The following is a 17,085-nucleotide window of genomic DNA, read 5'->3' on the forward strand; positions in this document are numbered from 1 at the left end:
TTCAACAGACAGAAATCTCTTGGTAGTCATCTGACATGATTAACTAAAGGAGATTGGAGCCAATTGCCCTCCAGGGAGATTCTACCAGGGAGAAAGGGCAAAATGGTGAGATGAATTTGGAGTGTTATAGGGTAGAGATTGCTTGGATTATGTGGCATTCTGAGTATTAAAAAGGGCCTGCAGTATTTTAGGATTTGTCTTACTCTTTCATTCCTTCAATTACAGCTTTATCTTCATTATCTTTAATAAAGGCCTCAATTTATGTGCTTTCCTGGTGAACATATGTAGTGGTCACTATCAGAGATCTCAAGTGAGGAGAGGAAGGGTGACTGCCTTGGTTAGCCTACACAATGGTGACAGGAAGATTATTCCATAGAGAGGGTGGGAGTATATATTGTAAAGGAAGTTTATGGCAGTACATACTCTAGGGAGTAAAACTCTGAAGTGGGGGTGGGTGGGGCCATTCATTATATCCAACAGGAGTAGTGTGGGCAGAGTTTGGTTACCTAGCAGATATTGAGCTTAGAAACAATATATATTTTGGGTTTTAAATTTTTATTCACCTCCATATAACAGCATATATAAAATGTTGCACGAACAAAAAGCATTTCTGAAATTTGGTAACTCCTTTGGGATTGGCACAAGTTACAGACTTGAAAAAAATCCATGGTGGAAGAATTTTCATCTTTTAGGGTAGATTTGATGTGGAGATAGCTAAGTCACTTGAGACTAAATCTGGTATAATAAGGTGGGTAATAACCTGCACATAATTTTTAGTGAAATAAACATGTAAAAGAATTACCTAATTTACTGTTAGAATAAGTATAGCTTCACAGCATGCCACCCTCAAAGGAAACAAGGGTACTGAGATAAGTAATTATTTTAGTTTTGTTTGGGGCACTGATATTAAGTATCTGATTTTGTGATAGAGGGAAAATGGGCATAGCTAAAGGAAGACTACAAAATATTCAGCTTCTTTGGAAGCCAGGTAATAAGGCTTCCATCAACTTGCTATGGCTTCAGGAGGGTAAGCAGCTTTTCGATCAAGTGTGGATTGGTAGTCCTGCTCAATTTAAATGAGTGATGCAGCTTTTGGAAAGCAGGAAATGGTGCTGGATTACAAAGAGACAACCAAAACTAACACAAACACACATAGGCTTCCTGGTATGTAAATTATTTTTGAGGTTAGAGATCTTCTTTTACAGAATTTAGTATATAACAGATTCAAAAACCAAACTTTTTGACCTCTCAATATTAAATAACTAAATGTGCAAAAGAATCACCATTAAATAGGACATCAAAAGCTATACATTTTCTATGAAACAATATGTGCACAGATTTTCAAAGCTGTGAAAATGCAATAAAGAGCACAACACATTTTGGTCACTTTATTAAATGACATTAAATAGTTTAAGTTTCAACTACTAAACAGCACTTTGAATGGTGAAAACACAGATAGTATTATTGTCATACTTGAATGCTTTTCTTTAAAAACACAATTCCAGTCCTCATATATATATTACAAAACAGCCTTAAAGGAAGAAGTGACATCTTTTCTACAGTACTTAAGATACTCAATACGGAACTGAAAAGCAGTCTAACAGAAACAAAGGCAAGTCTTCACAGCTGTATGATTTCAGCAGCCAAAGCTGATGATGGACTGAAACATTACTATACAACTGGGACAAAACATATACAATATCACAGTACTAAGCAAAAACGCTTTACACCCAAAGAAATAAAACAGGTTACAAAATATGGAGAATTTAGCAGGCAAAACTGTATTACAAGCAACATTTTAAATCGTCATTTAAGCCATTGCAACTATTTAAAACATCTAAAACAAATATAAAAATGAGCGTTTTAGTATCTTATTGATGTGATTTTGTCTTTAAATATTTGTTAAAGCTTGATGTTATACTCAAAGTACATATTATGTAGCTAAAATGTCAAGTGAGAAGAGTGTATGCAAAGTGGTCCAAGTTTTATTTCAAACTCTCTTAGTTCCAATTAATCCTTTCTATGTATTATTCCTTAAGTCATAGTTTCATCCATGGTGAAAAAGGTTTAGAAGGTTGCCTAAAATTTTTACATCCATGTCTTTGAACAAGTAATCAGACCATGTTGAAAATTCCCAGGTCTAGTATATCAGGTTTAAGGTATTCTGGACTTGTAGAAAAACCAACTGAAAACAGCTGGCCAGAGTGTATTGCCTTCAAATATTTATCTCATAAATCTTGTCTTTTTCATCACTTCTAGAGCAAATACACCTCTCCCCTCCACCCCAATTAAGTAAATTTGATGTATAATCAAATATCCAATTTGGCATAATATCCAAATACATGGAATTTGTTAGTGATAACTCACCATGTTAAACGGGGGGAGGGGGGAATGCGGGGGAGAGGATGTGTGTTAAGTGGATACACCTAACCTCACAAATTCTGTATCATAAACCTAGTGCTTTTAGATGTTTGCCGCAAGTTTTTTCAAGATAAAAATGGAAATCTATTCACCCAAATAACTCAAAGCTGTTCTAGCTAATGTTAAACTCATTCTAATCCAGTGATACCTAGAGCAATTCCTCCACCCAACTTTCTTTTTTTAATGAAATTCCTTAGCTATTTTCACTACCTGTTACAACACCATCTCAAAAATGGTTTTGCCATGTTGAGTTGACTCCCATAGTCTAACAATCTTTTTCTTCAAGAAATTCAAGCAACCAAATTGTACATGAATAAACTTACAGGTCTTTTATATAGGCCTGGATTAAGAAAAACAACAATGCAATGATTTTCTAGTAAAACTTCAAAAAAGGGTATTAGATGAATTAATTTGATCAGAAAATTGCCTCACAGATCTAAACTAAAAAAAAAAACTCTGAAATGTAATTTATTTAAAATAACACAGGGGAGTTGGGGAAAAAGAACATGATGATGACAGAAAACAGGAAGAGCATAAAAGTCAGTGATACTTATCTTTCAGAGGAATTATTTCAAATACTGACAGTACTGGGAATTATTAAAGCACATTCCTTATGTGAACTTAAAAAGTCAGCAATGGTTCTGCCATTTTGATATTGTTTATAAAACAGGGTGTGACCCTACAACCACACCATCATCCTTAACCTCCTAAAATGCTGTAACTTGATTTTGTTAGTCCACATCCCACTGCCAGCAACAGGATGAAGCACTAGCACTGGCACCAAGCAGTTAAGAGATGTGCTTTATATGAGTGCCAGAAGAGAGAAAATACATGTGTGGAAGATAAACCACAACCCTGAAATTTTACCAGTAATTATTTCAGCACATATAACTGAAAATAAAAAATGGCAGAAAGACTAAAGAAGAAAAAGGAATTCTCTTCTTAGGCTATACTTAAGGCTGTTTATACAATGCAAAGATAACTGCCAAGACTCCTCCAAGTTTTAGAGCAGTAGTATTTGAGAATATTGCACACAATTCTGTGTCAAAGATAACCTTTAGTTTCTAACTTTCAATCACGGAGATGATACAACAGGAGCCCAGTTGCAGACTTAGTCAAAGGAACATTAAAACCATTTCAATCACTTTAATAAAGAAATGGGTTAAGTACAAAAGTATTTCATAATTTGAGGAATCAACTCTAAGAACTCAGCTGTGTGTTTTTATATGTAAAGAACGAATATATAAATCTGTATTATTTCCTAAATTCATTAATTTTATGACAATTTTATGGTCGCTAAAAGCAGGCATAAAAATTTAGAGAGGAAATCTGTGGAGTTGTTACTGTTATGGAAGGACTTGTTTTCACTGAAAACAATTTGAAATATCTTCTGTACTCAATGTATGTAAGAAGATTCTAGGCAACATCACTGACAAATGTCAGGAAAAAATGGTATGCCCTATTAAAAAATGAAAACTAATATGGAAGATTGGCATTTAAGGGGACCACACTATTTATACAGTTGAGTTCTGTTAAGTCATTGATTCCTAAAAAAATAAAAGATCTTTCTATGATTTTAACAATCTTGAGCTTTCAGTGCAAAATCACATTGATTTCCCTTGGGAAGGTCCTGGATTTTTGCTTCTCATTGGGGGTGGTGCACGCTGCAAGGGTGGTGGCTGCATACCACCAGCTACTGACTGATACATTCCTCTCATATCAATTTGCTGGTAGTTAGAAGGATTCATGATTAAATTTGGAGGCTTTGGCATCATGAGGTGACCCAGTGTTGCTTGTTGATAAGTCATTTGTTGCTGTTGCTGCTGATTGTACTGCTGCTGGAGCCTTCGGTTCATAAGTATTCGCTGAACACAGCTGATTAACTAGAGAGACAAACGGGAGCTGTTACAAGTGCATGACCTGTCTCAAAGATTCAGGTATCAAGTTTAAGTTAAAATCAGTTTGGTAAGGGTGTACCATACCAAAAGGAAAATATACTATTGTTATCACCATTACTAATTTGAGGCATTCACAGGAACATTACTGTAGAAGCCATCTAGTAACATTTAGGGCTAAATTTAATGACTTGACTATTCTATTGCAAGTAGCATTTAGGTTAGTTGCCGTAGTAACCTGTCCTGCACGATGATTAGTTACAGCACTTTTTGTCAAATCTCATTTCTTCTTCATTCTTTTAAATATTGAACATAATGACAAACATATTTAGTGACAAATACCAAAGGGAAAAAGCACTTGATCTGGGAATAATTCCTACCTGGAGTGTCTCAAATTTCCTAAGATAATTAAAATCAGTAATTCTATAGTGTTTTCGAAGTAAAAATTTATGCCATGGAAACTGATTCCCTGGAGTCAAGAGTTGAAATTTCCCAGTGAAAGGCAGAGATGGTGTGGAATCAGAAAAGACCCCGAATAGCCAGGGGAATTTTAAAAAAGAAAACCATAGCTGGGGGCATCACAATGCCAGATTTCAGGTTGTATTACAAAGCTGTGGTCATCAAGACAGTGTGGTACTGGCACAAAAACAGACACATAGATCAATGGAAAAGAATAGCGAATCCAGAAGTGGACCCTTAACTTTATGGTCAACTAATGTTCGATAAAGGAGGAAAGACTATACACTGGAAGAAAGCCTCTTCAATAAATGGTGCTGGGAAAATTGGACATCCACATGCAGAAGAATGAAACTAGACCACTCCCTTGCACCATACACAAAGATAAACTCAAAATGGATGAAATCTCGAAATGTGAGACAAGAGTCCATCAAAATCCTAGAGGAGAACACAGGCAACACCCTTTTTAAACTCGGCCACAGTAACTTCTTGCAAGATACATCCATGAAGGCAAAAGAAACAAAACCATAATTAACTATTGGGACCTCATCAAGATAAGAACCTTTGCACAGCAAAGGATACAGTCAACAAAACTAAAAGACAACCTACAGAATGGGAGAAGATATTTGCAAATGACGTATCAGAAAAAGGACTAGTTTCCAAGATCCATAAAGAACTTATTAAACTCAACACCAAAGAAACAAACAATCCAATCATGAAATGGGCAAAAGACATGAAGAGAAATCTCACAGAGGAAGACATGGACATGGCCAACATGCACATGAGAAAATGCTCTGCATCACTTGCCATCAGCGAAATACAAATCCAAACCACAATGAGATACCACCTCACACCAGTGAGAATGGGGAAAATTAACAAGGCAGGAAACCACAAATGTTGGAGAGGATGCGGAGAAAAGGAAACCCTCTTGCACTGTTGGTGGGAATGTGAACTGGTGCAGCCACTCTGGAAAACTGTGTGGAGGTTCCTCAAAGAGTTAAAAATAGACCTGCCTTATGACCCGGCAATTGCACTGCTGGGGATTTACCCCAAAGATACAGATGCAATGAAACGCCGGGACACCTGCACCCCGATGTTTCTAGCAGCAATGTCCACAATAGCCAAACTGTGGAAGGAGCCTCGGTGTCCATCGAAAGATGAATGGATAAAGAAGATGTGGTTTATGTATACAATGGAATATTACTCAGCCATTAGAAATGACAAATACCCACCATTTGCTTCAACGTGGATGGAACTGGAGGGTATTATGCTGAGTGAAATGAGTCAATCGGAGAAGGACAAACATTATATGTTCTCATTCATTTGGGGAGTATAAATAATAGTGAAAGGGAATAGAAGGGAAGGGAGAAGAAATGGGTAGGAAATATCAGAAAGGGAGACAAAACATAAAGACTCCTAACTCTGGGAAACGAACTAGGGATGGTGGAAGGGGAGGAGGGCGGGGGTTGGGGGTGAATGGGTGACGGGCACTGAGGGGGGCGCTTGACGGGATGAGCACTGGGTGTTATTCTGTATGTTGGCAAATTGAACACCAATAAAAAATAAATTTATTATTTAAAAAAGAAAAAAGAAAGGCAGAGATGGCTGGCAAACAACTATGCTGGGGGAAAAGGATCAAAGGTCTTGGAATATGCTAGTTTTTTTAAAGAGTTATATAATTTAGTAGGAACTTGTGAAATATATCATGTATAGTTCCACTTTCTTTTACTCTCAAGTTAAATATATTAAAAAGTATACTTATTTTGGGAATTGCTTAAAAATGATAAATATGGGTGGGCAGGGAAAGATGGTGGAGGATGAAGGTACTCAAATCACCTGTCCCAACGAACTTACCTAGATCACTTTCAAATCATCCTAAAAACCTAGAAATTCAACATGAGATTTAAAGAGAGAACAACTAGAAACCTACAGAGAAGAGTTTGCGCTTCTAAAAAGTACAACTCGTTTTTAGCCACTCTGCACTGAGCAAGATGACTATAAAGAAGAACTCATCACAAAAGAAAAAAATCAGGGCAGCCCCAGTGGTGCAGCGGTTTAGCGCCGCCTGCAACCCAGGGCGTGATCCTGGAGACCCTGGATCGAGTCCCATGAAGCCTGCTTCTCCCTCTGCCTGGTCTCTGCCCCCCTGCCCTCTCTCTCTCTCTCTCTCTCTCTCTCTCTCTCTCTCTGCATCTCTATGAATAAATAAATGAAATCTTTAAAAAAAAAGAAAAAAATCAGGAACAGTACTCTCTGCCACAGAGTTACAGAATTTGGATTATAATTTGATGTCAGAAAGCCAATTCAGAGGCACAATTATAAAGCGACTGGTGGCTCTGGGAAAAAGCAAAAAGGATTCAAGAGATTTCATGACTGCAGAATTTGGATCTAATCAGGACGAAATTAAAAATCAATTAAATGAGAAGCAATCCAAATTGGAGGTCTTAAAGACGAGGGTTAATGAGGTAGAAGAAAGAGGGAGTGACATAGAAGACAAGTTGATGGCCAGGAAGGAAGCTAAGGAAAAAAGAGAAAAACAATTAAAATACCATGAGGAAAGGTAAAGGGAAATAAATGACAGCCTCAGAAGGAAAAAAAATCTACGTTTCTTTGGGGTTCCAGAGGGCACGAAAGGGTTCTACCTTTCTGGACACAGGACCAGAAAGCATATTTGAACAAATCATAACTGAGAACTTCCCGAAATTGGGGAGGGAAACAGGCATTCAGATCCAGGAAATAGAGAGATCCCCCCCATAAAATCAGTAAGAACCATTCAACACCTCAACATTTAATAGTGAAACTTCCAAAGATAAAAAGAAGATCCTTATAGCACCAAGAGACAAGAGATCTCTAACTTTTATGGGGAGAGATATTAGATTAACAGCAGACCTCTCCACAGAGACCTGGCAGGCCAGAAAGGGCTAGCAGGATATATTCAGGGTCCTAAATGAGAAGAACATGCAGCCAAGAATACTTTATCCAGCAAGGCTCTCATTCAGAATAGAAGGAGAGATAAAGAGCTTCCAAGAAAGGCAGAAACTGAAAGAATATGTGACCACCAAATCAGCTCTGCAAGAAATATTAAGGGGGACACTAAAAGAAAGAGGACACTCAAAGAAATAAACCACAAAAACAGGGAATGAATAGGTATTATGATGACACTAAATTCATATCTTTCAATAGTAACTCTGAACGTGAATGGGCTTAATGACCCCATCAAAAGACACAGGGTTTCAGACTGGATAAAAAAGACCTAGCTATTTGCTGTCTACAAGAGACTCATTTTAGACCTAAGGACACGTACAGCCTGAAAATGAAAGGCTGGAAAACCATTTACCATTCAAATGGTCCTCAAAAGAAAGCAGGGGTAGCAATTCTCCTATCAGATAAAGTTTATCCCCAAGACTGTAGTAAGAGATAAAGAGGGACACTATATCATAATTAAAGGATCTATCCAACAAGAGGACCTAACAGCTATGAATATTTATGACCCTCATGTGGGAGCTGCCAATCAAGACATCAATCAATTAATAACCAAAGTTAAGACATACTTAGATAATAATACACTAACACTGGGAGACTTCAACACGGCGCTTTCTGCAAATGACAGATCTTCTAAGCACAACATCTTCAAAGAAATAGTAACTTTAAATAATACACTCGACCAGATGGATTTCACATTCACAGAACTTTACATACAAACACATCTGAATACACATTCTTCTAAAGTGCACATGGAACTTTCTCCAGAATAGACTACATACTGGGTCACAGATCAGGTCTTAACTGATACCAAAAGATTGGGATTGTCCCCTGCATATTTTCAGACCATAATGCTTTCAAAGTTGAACTCAATCACAAGAAGAAATTTGGAAGAAATCCAAACACATGGAGGTTAAAGAGCATCCTGCTAAAAGATGAAAGGGTCAACAAGGAAAATAGAGAAGAATTAAAAAGATTCATGAAACTAATGAAAATGAAGATACAAGCTTTCAAAATCTTTGGGATACAGCAAAAGCAGTCCTGAGAGGGAAAAACATCGCAATACAAGCATCTCTCAAAAAACTGGAAAAAAAACTCAAGCTAACCTTGCACCTAAAGGAACTGGAGAAAGAAGAGCAAATAAAACCTACACCAAGAAAAAGAAAACAAAAAAAACCTACACCAAGAAGAAGAGAAATAATAAAGATTCCAGAACTCAATGAAATAGAGACCAGAAGAACTGTAAAACAGATCAACAAAACCAGGAGTTGATTCTTTGAAAGAATTAATAAGATAGATAAACATTTAGCCAGCCTTATTAAAAACAAGAGAAAAGACTCTAATTAATAAAATCATGAATGAAAAAGGAGAGATCACCACCAATACCAAGGAAATACACATGATTTTAAAAATATATTATGAGCAGCTAAACACCAATAAATTAGGCAATCTAGAAGAAAAGGATGCATTTCTGGAAAACCACAAACTACCAAAACAAACAGGAAGAAACAGAAAACCTAAACAGGCCGATAACCAGGGAAGAAACTGAAGCAGTCATCAAAAACCTCCCAAGACACAAAAGTCCAGGGCCAGACGGCTTCCCAGGGGAAATCTGTCAAATGTGTAAAGAAGAAACAATACCTATTCTATTAAACCTCTTCCGAAAGATAGAAAGGGATGGAATACTTCCAAACTCATTCTATGAGGCATCACCTTATTTCCAAAACCAGACAAAGACCCCACCAAAAAGGAGAATTATAGACCAATTTCCCTGAAGAACAGAGATGCAAAAATTCTCAAAAAGATACTAGCCAATAGGATCCAACAGTACATTAAGAATATTCACCATGACCAACTGGGATTTATCTCCGGGATGCAAGGCTGGTTCGACACTCATAAAGCAATCAACATGATAGATCATATCAACTAGGGAAAAAGCAAGAATCATATGATCCTTTCAATAGATGCAGAGAAATCATTTGACAAAAGACAGCATCCATTCCTGATCAATACTCTTCAGAGTGTAGGGATAGACGGAACATTCCTTAGCATCTTAAAAGCCATCTATGAAAAGCCACAGCAAATATCATTCTCAACGAGAAACACTGGGAGCCTTTCCCCTAAGATCAGGAACATGACAGAGATGTCCACTCTCACTACTGCTATTCAATATAGTACTAGAAGTCCTAGCCTCAGCAATCAGACAACAAAAAGAAATAAAAGGCATTCAAATTGGCAAAGAAGAAGACAACCTCCCCCTCTTTGTAGATGACATAGAAAACCCAAAAGACTCCACCCCAAGATTCCTAGAACTCATACAGCAATTTGGCAATGTGGCAGGATATAAAAGCAATGCCCAGAAGTCAGTGGCATTTCTATACACTAACAATGAGATTGAAGAAAGAGAAATTAAGGAGTCAATCCCATTGACAATTGCATGTCATAAAGCATAAGATACCTAGGAATAAACCTAAACAAAGAGGTAAAGGATCTATACCCTAAAAACTACAGAGCACTTCTGAAAGAAATTGAAGAAGACACAAAGAGATGGAAAAATATTCCATGCTCATGGAATTGAAGAATTAATACTGTGAAAATCTCAATGCTACCCAGGGCAATTTACATATTTAATGCAATACCTATATAAATACCATGGACTTTCTGCAGTGAGTTGGAAAAAATCATCTTAAGATTTGTGAGGAATCAGAAAAGACCCTGAATAGCCAGGGGAATACTGAAAAAGTAAACCAAAGCCGGGGGCATCACAATGCTGGATTTAAAGTTGTACTACAAAGCTGTGATCATCAAGACATTGTGGTACCAGCACAAAAACAGACACACAGATGAATGGAACAGAATAGAGAACCCAGAAATGGGCCCTCAACTCTATGGTCAACTAATATTTGACAAAGCAGGAAAGACTATCCACTAGAAATAGGACAGTCTCTTCAATAAATGGTGTTGGGAATACTTGACAGCCACGTGCTAGACCATTCTCCTACACCAGAAACAAAGATAAACTCAAAATGGATGAAATCTCTAAATGTGAGACAAGAGTCCATCAAAATCCTAGAGGAGAACACAGGCAACACGCTTTTTGAACTTGACCACAGCAACTTCTTGCAAGATACATCCATGAAGGCAAGAGAAACAAAAGCAAAAATGAACTATTGGGACTTACTCAGGATAAAAAGCTTCTGCACAGCAAAAGAAACAGTTAACAAAACTAAAAGACAACCTACAGAATGGGAGAAAATATTTGCAAATGACCTATCAGATAAAGGGCTAGTATCCAAGATCTATAAAGAACTTATTAAACTCAACACCAAAGAAACAAACAATCCAATCATGAAATGGGCAAAAGACATGAAGAGAAATCTCAGAGAGGAAGACATAGACAAGGCCAAGAAGCACATGAGAAAATGCTCCGCATCACTTGCCATCAGGGAAATACAAATGAAAACCACAATGAGATACCACCTCACCCCAGTGAGAATGGGGAAAATTAACAAGACAGGAAACAATAAATGTTGGAGAGGATGTGGAGAAAGGCGAACCCTCTTGCACTGTTGGTGGGAATGTGAACTGGTACAGCCACTCTGGAAAACTGTGTGGAGGTTCCTCAAACACTTAAAAATAGATCTGCCCTATGATCCAGCAATTGCACTGCTGGGGATTTACCCCAAAGATACAGATGCAGTGAAATGCTGGGACACCTGCACCCCTATGTGTATAGCAGCAATGTCCACAATAGCCAAACTGTGGAAGGAGCCTTGGTGTCCATCGAAAGATGAATGGATAAAGAAGATGTGGTCTATGTATACAATGGAATTTAACTCAGCCATTAGAAAAGACAAATACCCACTGTTTGCTTCAACGTGGATGGAGCTGGAGGATATTATGCTGAGAGAAATAAGTCAATTGGAGAAGGACAAACATTATATGGTCTCATTCATTTGGGGGTATAAAAAATAGTGAATGGCATCAAAGGAGAGAGGAGAAAAAATTAGTGAGAAAAAATCAGCGAGGGTGACGGAACATGAGAGACACCTAACTCTGGGAAACGAACAAGGTGTGGTGGAAAGGGAGGTGGGCGGGGGTTGGGGGTGACTGGGTGACAGGCACTGAGGGGGGCACTTGACCAGATGAACACTGGGTGTTATATGTTGGCAAATTGAACTCCAGTAAAAAAAATACAGAAAATAGTAAATATGGTTAAATCCTGGCAAGAATTCCTTTTTAGATATCCACAATACACAGAAGTTCAAATTATGTGGAAAAGAGCCTATATAATTTCAAGGAGACCCATTTAGGAATTTGTTGCTCTTTTGTAACTTATAACCAAGATATTACCTTTACTCGAGAATTACTACGTTTTGTGACAAAATTCTTCTAGGAAAACCCTATGGTCATACATCTATATGAGGGGAAGATGGTTATTGACACAGATGTCACACAAACGCATTATTATAAATTCCAAAAATTGGACATAACTTAGAGATAGTCAAACTCTTACCATCTGCTGTTTTGTCAGTACGTCATTGTAGATTGCTTCTCTTCTTTTAACATCAAGCTCCTGGCTGGCTTGTCTACTTAATGCTAATGCCTGTACTTGGGCCTCTGAGAGATTCATGTTTTCCTTCCACTAAAAGAAAAATGTTCCATTTACTTCTTATTGCAGCAGAATTGAGGATACTCAAAAATATTCAGGATTTTAAAAGGTATTTCCCCCTTTCCTTTTTTCTAAAGAAAATAAAGATTTACAAACATGGTACTAAGTCATCCACTGTTGTACAAGGTTTGGCTATCTCTGGAATGAAACTACTTGGATTTAATTTGTGCAACTGATAAAATATGTTTATGTAAACAACACATACATTTCTCTGGTTGATTTCCCAATTCTTAGATATTACCCACTTCTCTTTTGTGCCAACATTTAGGTAAAAAGGATAAAGTATAGCTTGACACTATTATCCAGTTTACTAGTATTTTACCATTCCAAATCAAGGTATAAGAATTATGCTGTTTTCTTTACAGAAAGAGTGAAGCAAACCACAATTAAAAATTAAAACAAAAGGGCTGGGGGTGGGGGATGACACAACAAAAATAGCAAGTTGGAGTAAGATAACTGCCAAATAACTTACTACAGCTGAAATTATATCTTCAAGAGGCTGAATCCTCACTGCTGTTACACTGTTTGTTGCTTCCACAACTTTTTCTCTTCCTTGGTTAATGAGATCCTAGAAGAATGCAAGAATGTTATATAGGACATATAAAAGACACATGGTTGTAAAGTATAGGGATCCTTCCTATCAATTTATAGCACTTTGTTTTAAAACTCTTCAAATAATTAAAAAGCAGCAAAATGCAGCATCAATAAAGTGGGCAAAACTTACCAGTGAGGGTGCTGTTAAGAAGATAAAAGTTTGGGTCTGCACCAACAGTTTATCAATTTAAAGGACTCCATAAGTACATTTTTAAAAGGAAATCACAGATTCACTTAAGTTATTACATTATTGGTATAATAAAACATAATCTTTCTTATTTAATTCATAATTCTAGTTTTAAATAGCTTATTTCATAATACTGGACGTTATCATATATTTAATGCTGTATCTACACTGCATCAGAATATAAATGTATTTATCCTATTTTCAAACATTAAGCAAGGTAATTTGTTTATTCAAAATATTTTATATAAAAAAAAACCAAAAAAACAAAATATTTTATAACTGAAGAAGTGCGAGTTCCCTAGTCAGGTACCCTATTGTTCCTCAATTAAAATAATTCAAACAACAAACAACATTAATTCAAGGCCTAATTCTCTTGTGCTCTGAACAAACCACATTTTACTATACTATGCTGGTTCAAAAGGTCAACAAATAAGAGAAAAATTTCTTGGTCTATTCAGAGGTAATCTTTTGGAGAATGTGATATTCCTGCACAGGGAACCCTCAACAACAGGGCACTTGAAATTGCCTTTAACTCAAGTTAAACTACTTTTGTACTTCACAACTTACCTCCAGCTGTTGATTACTCATTGCTGACAGGGCTCCCAAATTGAAAGGAATATAAGGAGTTTGAGAGTTGAAACTGACAGGGGGTAAATTGGTCCCAGTTGGTATGTTGAAACGCATGGTCAGTCCCTAAAAACAAAAAATTATGCACTTTCCACACTGTGATTTAAAACTTGAAATTCTACATCACCTACTGGTTTAGAAAAAATCCACATTCTCAGATCTAAGAAATTATTAACACTCTTCCACACACAAACAAAACACCCTTTTCACTCGAAACCAAGATCTTATTACACGGAAAGCTTTCACCCCTAAAGGTGTATTATTTTTTTCTGATAATTCCCACAGAATGGGGCAACTCAGAGAATTCTAATGAGATTCCTAACATCACATTAACGTTAAAGAAGTTTGGTACAATGAGTTAGGACTTTAAAAAGAATTCAGGTATTAGGATAAGGTTTCCCATGCTCAGGCACATTTTTGCTCAAGTGAGTTGGTGTTAAAACAGACATACAACTATTTAAAATAATGTTGCTGTTGGAGACTAACATTAATGTCCAATAATGTAATATTTTTGTGTTCTGACATTCAGTCAAAATTTCGATTTCATGGTATATAGGCTAAAGAAACATTTCCTCCTACCTCCAAACACTAAGTTCCTGTATATCTATTACTAGAGTGAGGGTGTTGACAGCAGTTAAGTGATGCTAAATATATAGCTTCCCAGTAATCTCTCAATTTAGCAAGTGCTAAGCAGAAATGGGGTTACTACTCTTTAAGTGGAAACTATTTTCTTCTTTCCTTTCCTCCCACTCTACCACCAAAGGTAGCCAAAGCCTATTAACAAACTCATATTTAGGGTTCTGTTCCTAAAGACTCCCTATTATTATTACCTGTTCCAAATGTGATCCTTTTGTTACTGCTCTTTCAAATGACTAACACAAAAACCAAAACCAAAAAGCATTTTGAATGAACTACCTTCTTCTCTGCTTCATACTCAGCCCAAGCTGCTTTTCTTTCTTCTTCAGTCAATTCTTCTTCTTCTTTGTGGTCCAAAAGAGAATCATGTTCATGATATCCTACAATGTGTTCTTTATGTATTTGAAGAAGTTCTGCAAGTATGGTGTCCTGTTTAGAGGGGTTGAAATAACAAAGAATTATTTTTTTCTCTCTGGATCCTATCTCCACAGTTCTTTGGTCTACTGTCAGACTAGAAACTAGACACTGGCTGGCTGCTACACATATTTCTGATATATATGATATAAATTACTTAGAAAACAATCACAATACATGCAACATCAGCCTCTTATGTAAGAACTTCTATATAACAATGTTTATATAAGCATGTTTTAGGGGTTCGCAATTTTTTAAATGTGGTTTTTCTGTGTTTTTTTTCTACAACTTTTTTCTAATTTTTTCATATGTATTCTGTTTTGTATTTGTTCTGAGTTGATAATAAATGTTAATATAAGTCTGCTTACACCAGAGATCACATTAAATGCTTCTGCTAAAAAATCATGGCAACTCTTCTTTATACATATGTAACAACCTTATTTTCACAATCACTATGGCCACCAACCACTATATTAATGAAAAGCAAATATGAATTAATCTAAATAGCTACAAGCCAGCTTCAATAGAACATACAGTCCTTATATTTCAATTGTAGAAAGGTCAAATATAAATTATATTGTAAAGACCCATGGGTCAAATTTAAACTGATATACACTGTTTATCATTTTCTTGTCACAGTGTTTTAAGTCAGTCTTTTAAGGTTAAAAATTTAAAAGCTTAAAAATTGGAATCATTTATATACTTAGTAAGAACAACCAAACTCTTGCTCTGTGTAATGATTATGAGAGAGAGACGAAAAGAGATTGGGAGGCAGGGATTAAAGTGAACCACAGATATTTTACTCGCTAATAAAAAATTAAAATACTCACAAGTTGTTTATTAAGAAATCACAGATGAAAACCTAGATATATAAAAGGCAATCACTTTACAAAAGCATTTTTCATAGCTTCTATCAGCAAGTTCTCTTAGAACACACTTTCTAAATTGAGTATGAATCTAGTGAAAGGAATGTAATTACAGAGCAAAGGAAAGGTTGCAGAGGTATATAAATTAAATTTAAATTTAATCTACATCTAGTAATGTTTAATGCCTTCCTAAGTTTCAGCATAGACAAATCTCACACTTGAAAATAATTGTCCTTACATCTTCATCTACTCCCAGAGTAGAGGGTGCAACACATGGTAGGAACTCAAATGTCTGTTACATAACTTAAGATGAAAAATTCAGATCATGAGGCCTTAAGATTTTTTTCCTGTACAATAGGAAATGCTGACACTAATTCCAAATAATCAGAATATTTGTATCATGTAAACAATTCTTTATCTTGCTACCCCAATTAAGCACTTAAAATAATTATATCATCATTCCATGAGACAAAAGAAATTTATTTCACTAATGAATACAGCCGTAAATGAGATTTTATCATCATTTTGACATGATATGATATTTCTTTTGTTGAAAGTCAAGAACATTAGACCATACATGAGAGGGCTCAAGAAAGCTGAATGGTGGATACATAGATGCTAACAGGTTTAGTTTTCTGGAAATGCTAAATATTTCTCTTCTACATCAGTGTAGAAATCTGTCATGAAAGCTGACTTCCCATGCCTATGCCATATAAAACAAGTTTATCATCACTAGACAGATCTCCGAAGTTCACAGTTACTGACGAGGTAGGCAGGGAGATAGGTCAATACGAATCAAATTCTATTAAAAGACAGTGCTTCTTCAGATGTATGTCTCCTGTGATCACCCCCCAACTATGATTCAAGAGAGAGGTATACATTAAAACCAGATAACACTCATTTTTAGCAAGTGACCATGCCAAATACAATTAGAAAAGTTAGCTATTTGGGGATCCCTGGGTGGCTCAGCGGTTTGGTGCCTGCCTTTGGCCCAGGGCGCGATCCTGGAGTCCCAGGATCAAGTCCCACGTCAGGCTCCCGACATGGAGCCTGCTTCTCCCTCCTCCTGTGTCTCTGCCTCTCTCTGTGTCTACCATAAAAATGAATAAATAAATAAATCTTAAAAAAAGTTAGCTATTCTACAAAACACCAAATAAATTACAAGGTAGAAATGTTCTATGAGTAGTTCCTAATTTTACTTCTGTCTAGCAATAAGTGATGTTCTTAGCAATAGTCAAAATAACTTAATTTCTCTAAGAAAACAAAATTTCCCTTTTCCTAAGGGAAAGACCAAGAAAATTGTGCTAGGAACTTAATTTACTTTCAGCTGTGCCA

At 36.4% G+C, this 17,085-nt stretch overlaps 1 protein-coding gene across 5 annotated transcripts in view; it reads right to left on the reverse strand.

Moving 5' to 3' along the window:
- Positions 1-1,374: 1,374 nt before the first annotated feature.
- Positions 1,375-17,085, reverse strand: part of ATRX (ATRX chromatin remodeler) — a 336,264-nt gene continuing 320,553 nt past the window's right edge. For all 5 annotated transcript variants that reach the window (XM_041740565.1, XM_041740564.1, XM_041740562.1 and 2 more), the window contains 5 exons: positions 14,750-14,899; positions 13,775-13,900; positions 12,899-12,994; positions 12,271-12,399; positions 1,375-4,304 (listed from right to left, as the gene is read on the reverse strand). In XM_041740565.1, the coding sequence (XP_041596499.1) occupies positions 4,026-4,304; positions 12,271-12,399; positions 12,899-12,994; positions 13,775-13,900; positions 14,750-14,899 (780 nt within the window). In that variant the 3' untranslated portion in view covers positions 1,375-4,025. The remainder of the gene's footprint in view (positions 4,305-12,270; positions 12,400-12,898; positions 12,995-13,774; positions 13,901-14,749; positions 14,900-17,085) is intronic.

The sequence above is a fragment of the Vulpes lagopus genome, chromosome X, assembly GCF_018345385.1.
Source record: "Vulpes lagopus strain Blue_001 chromosome X, ASM1834538v1, whole genome shotgun sequence".
Classification (NCBI taxonomy): Eukaryota; Metazoa; Chordata; class Mammalia; order Carnivora; family Canidae; genus Vulpes; species Vulpes lagopus.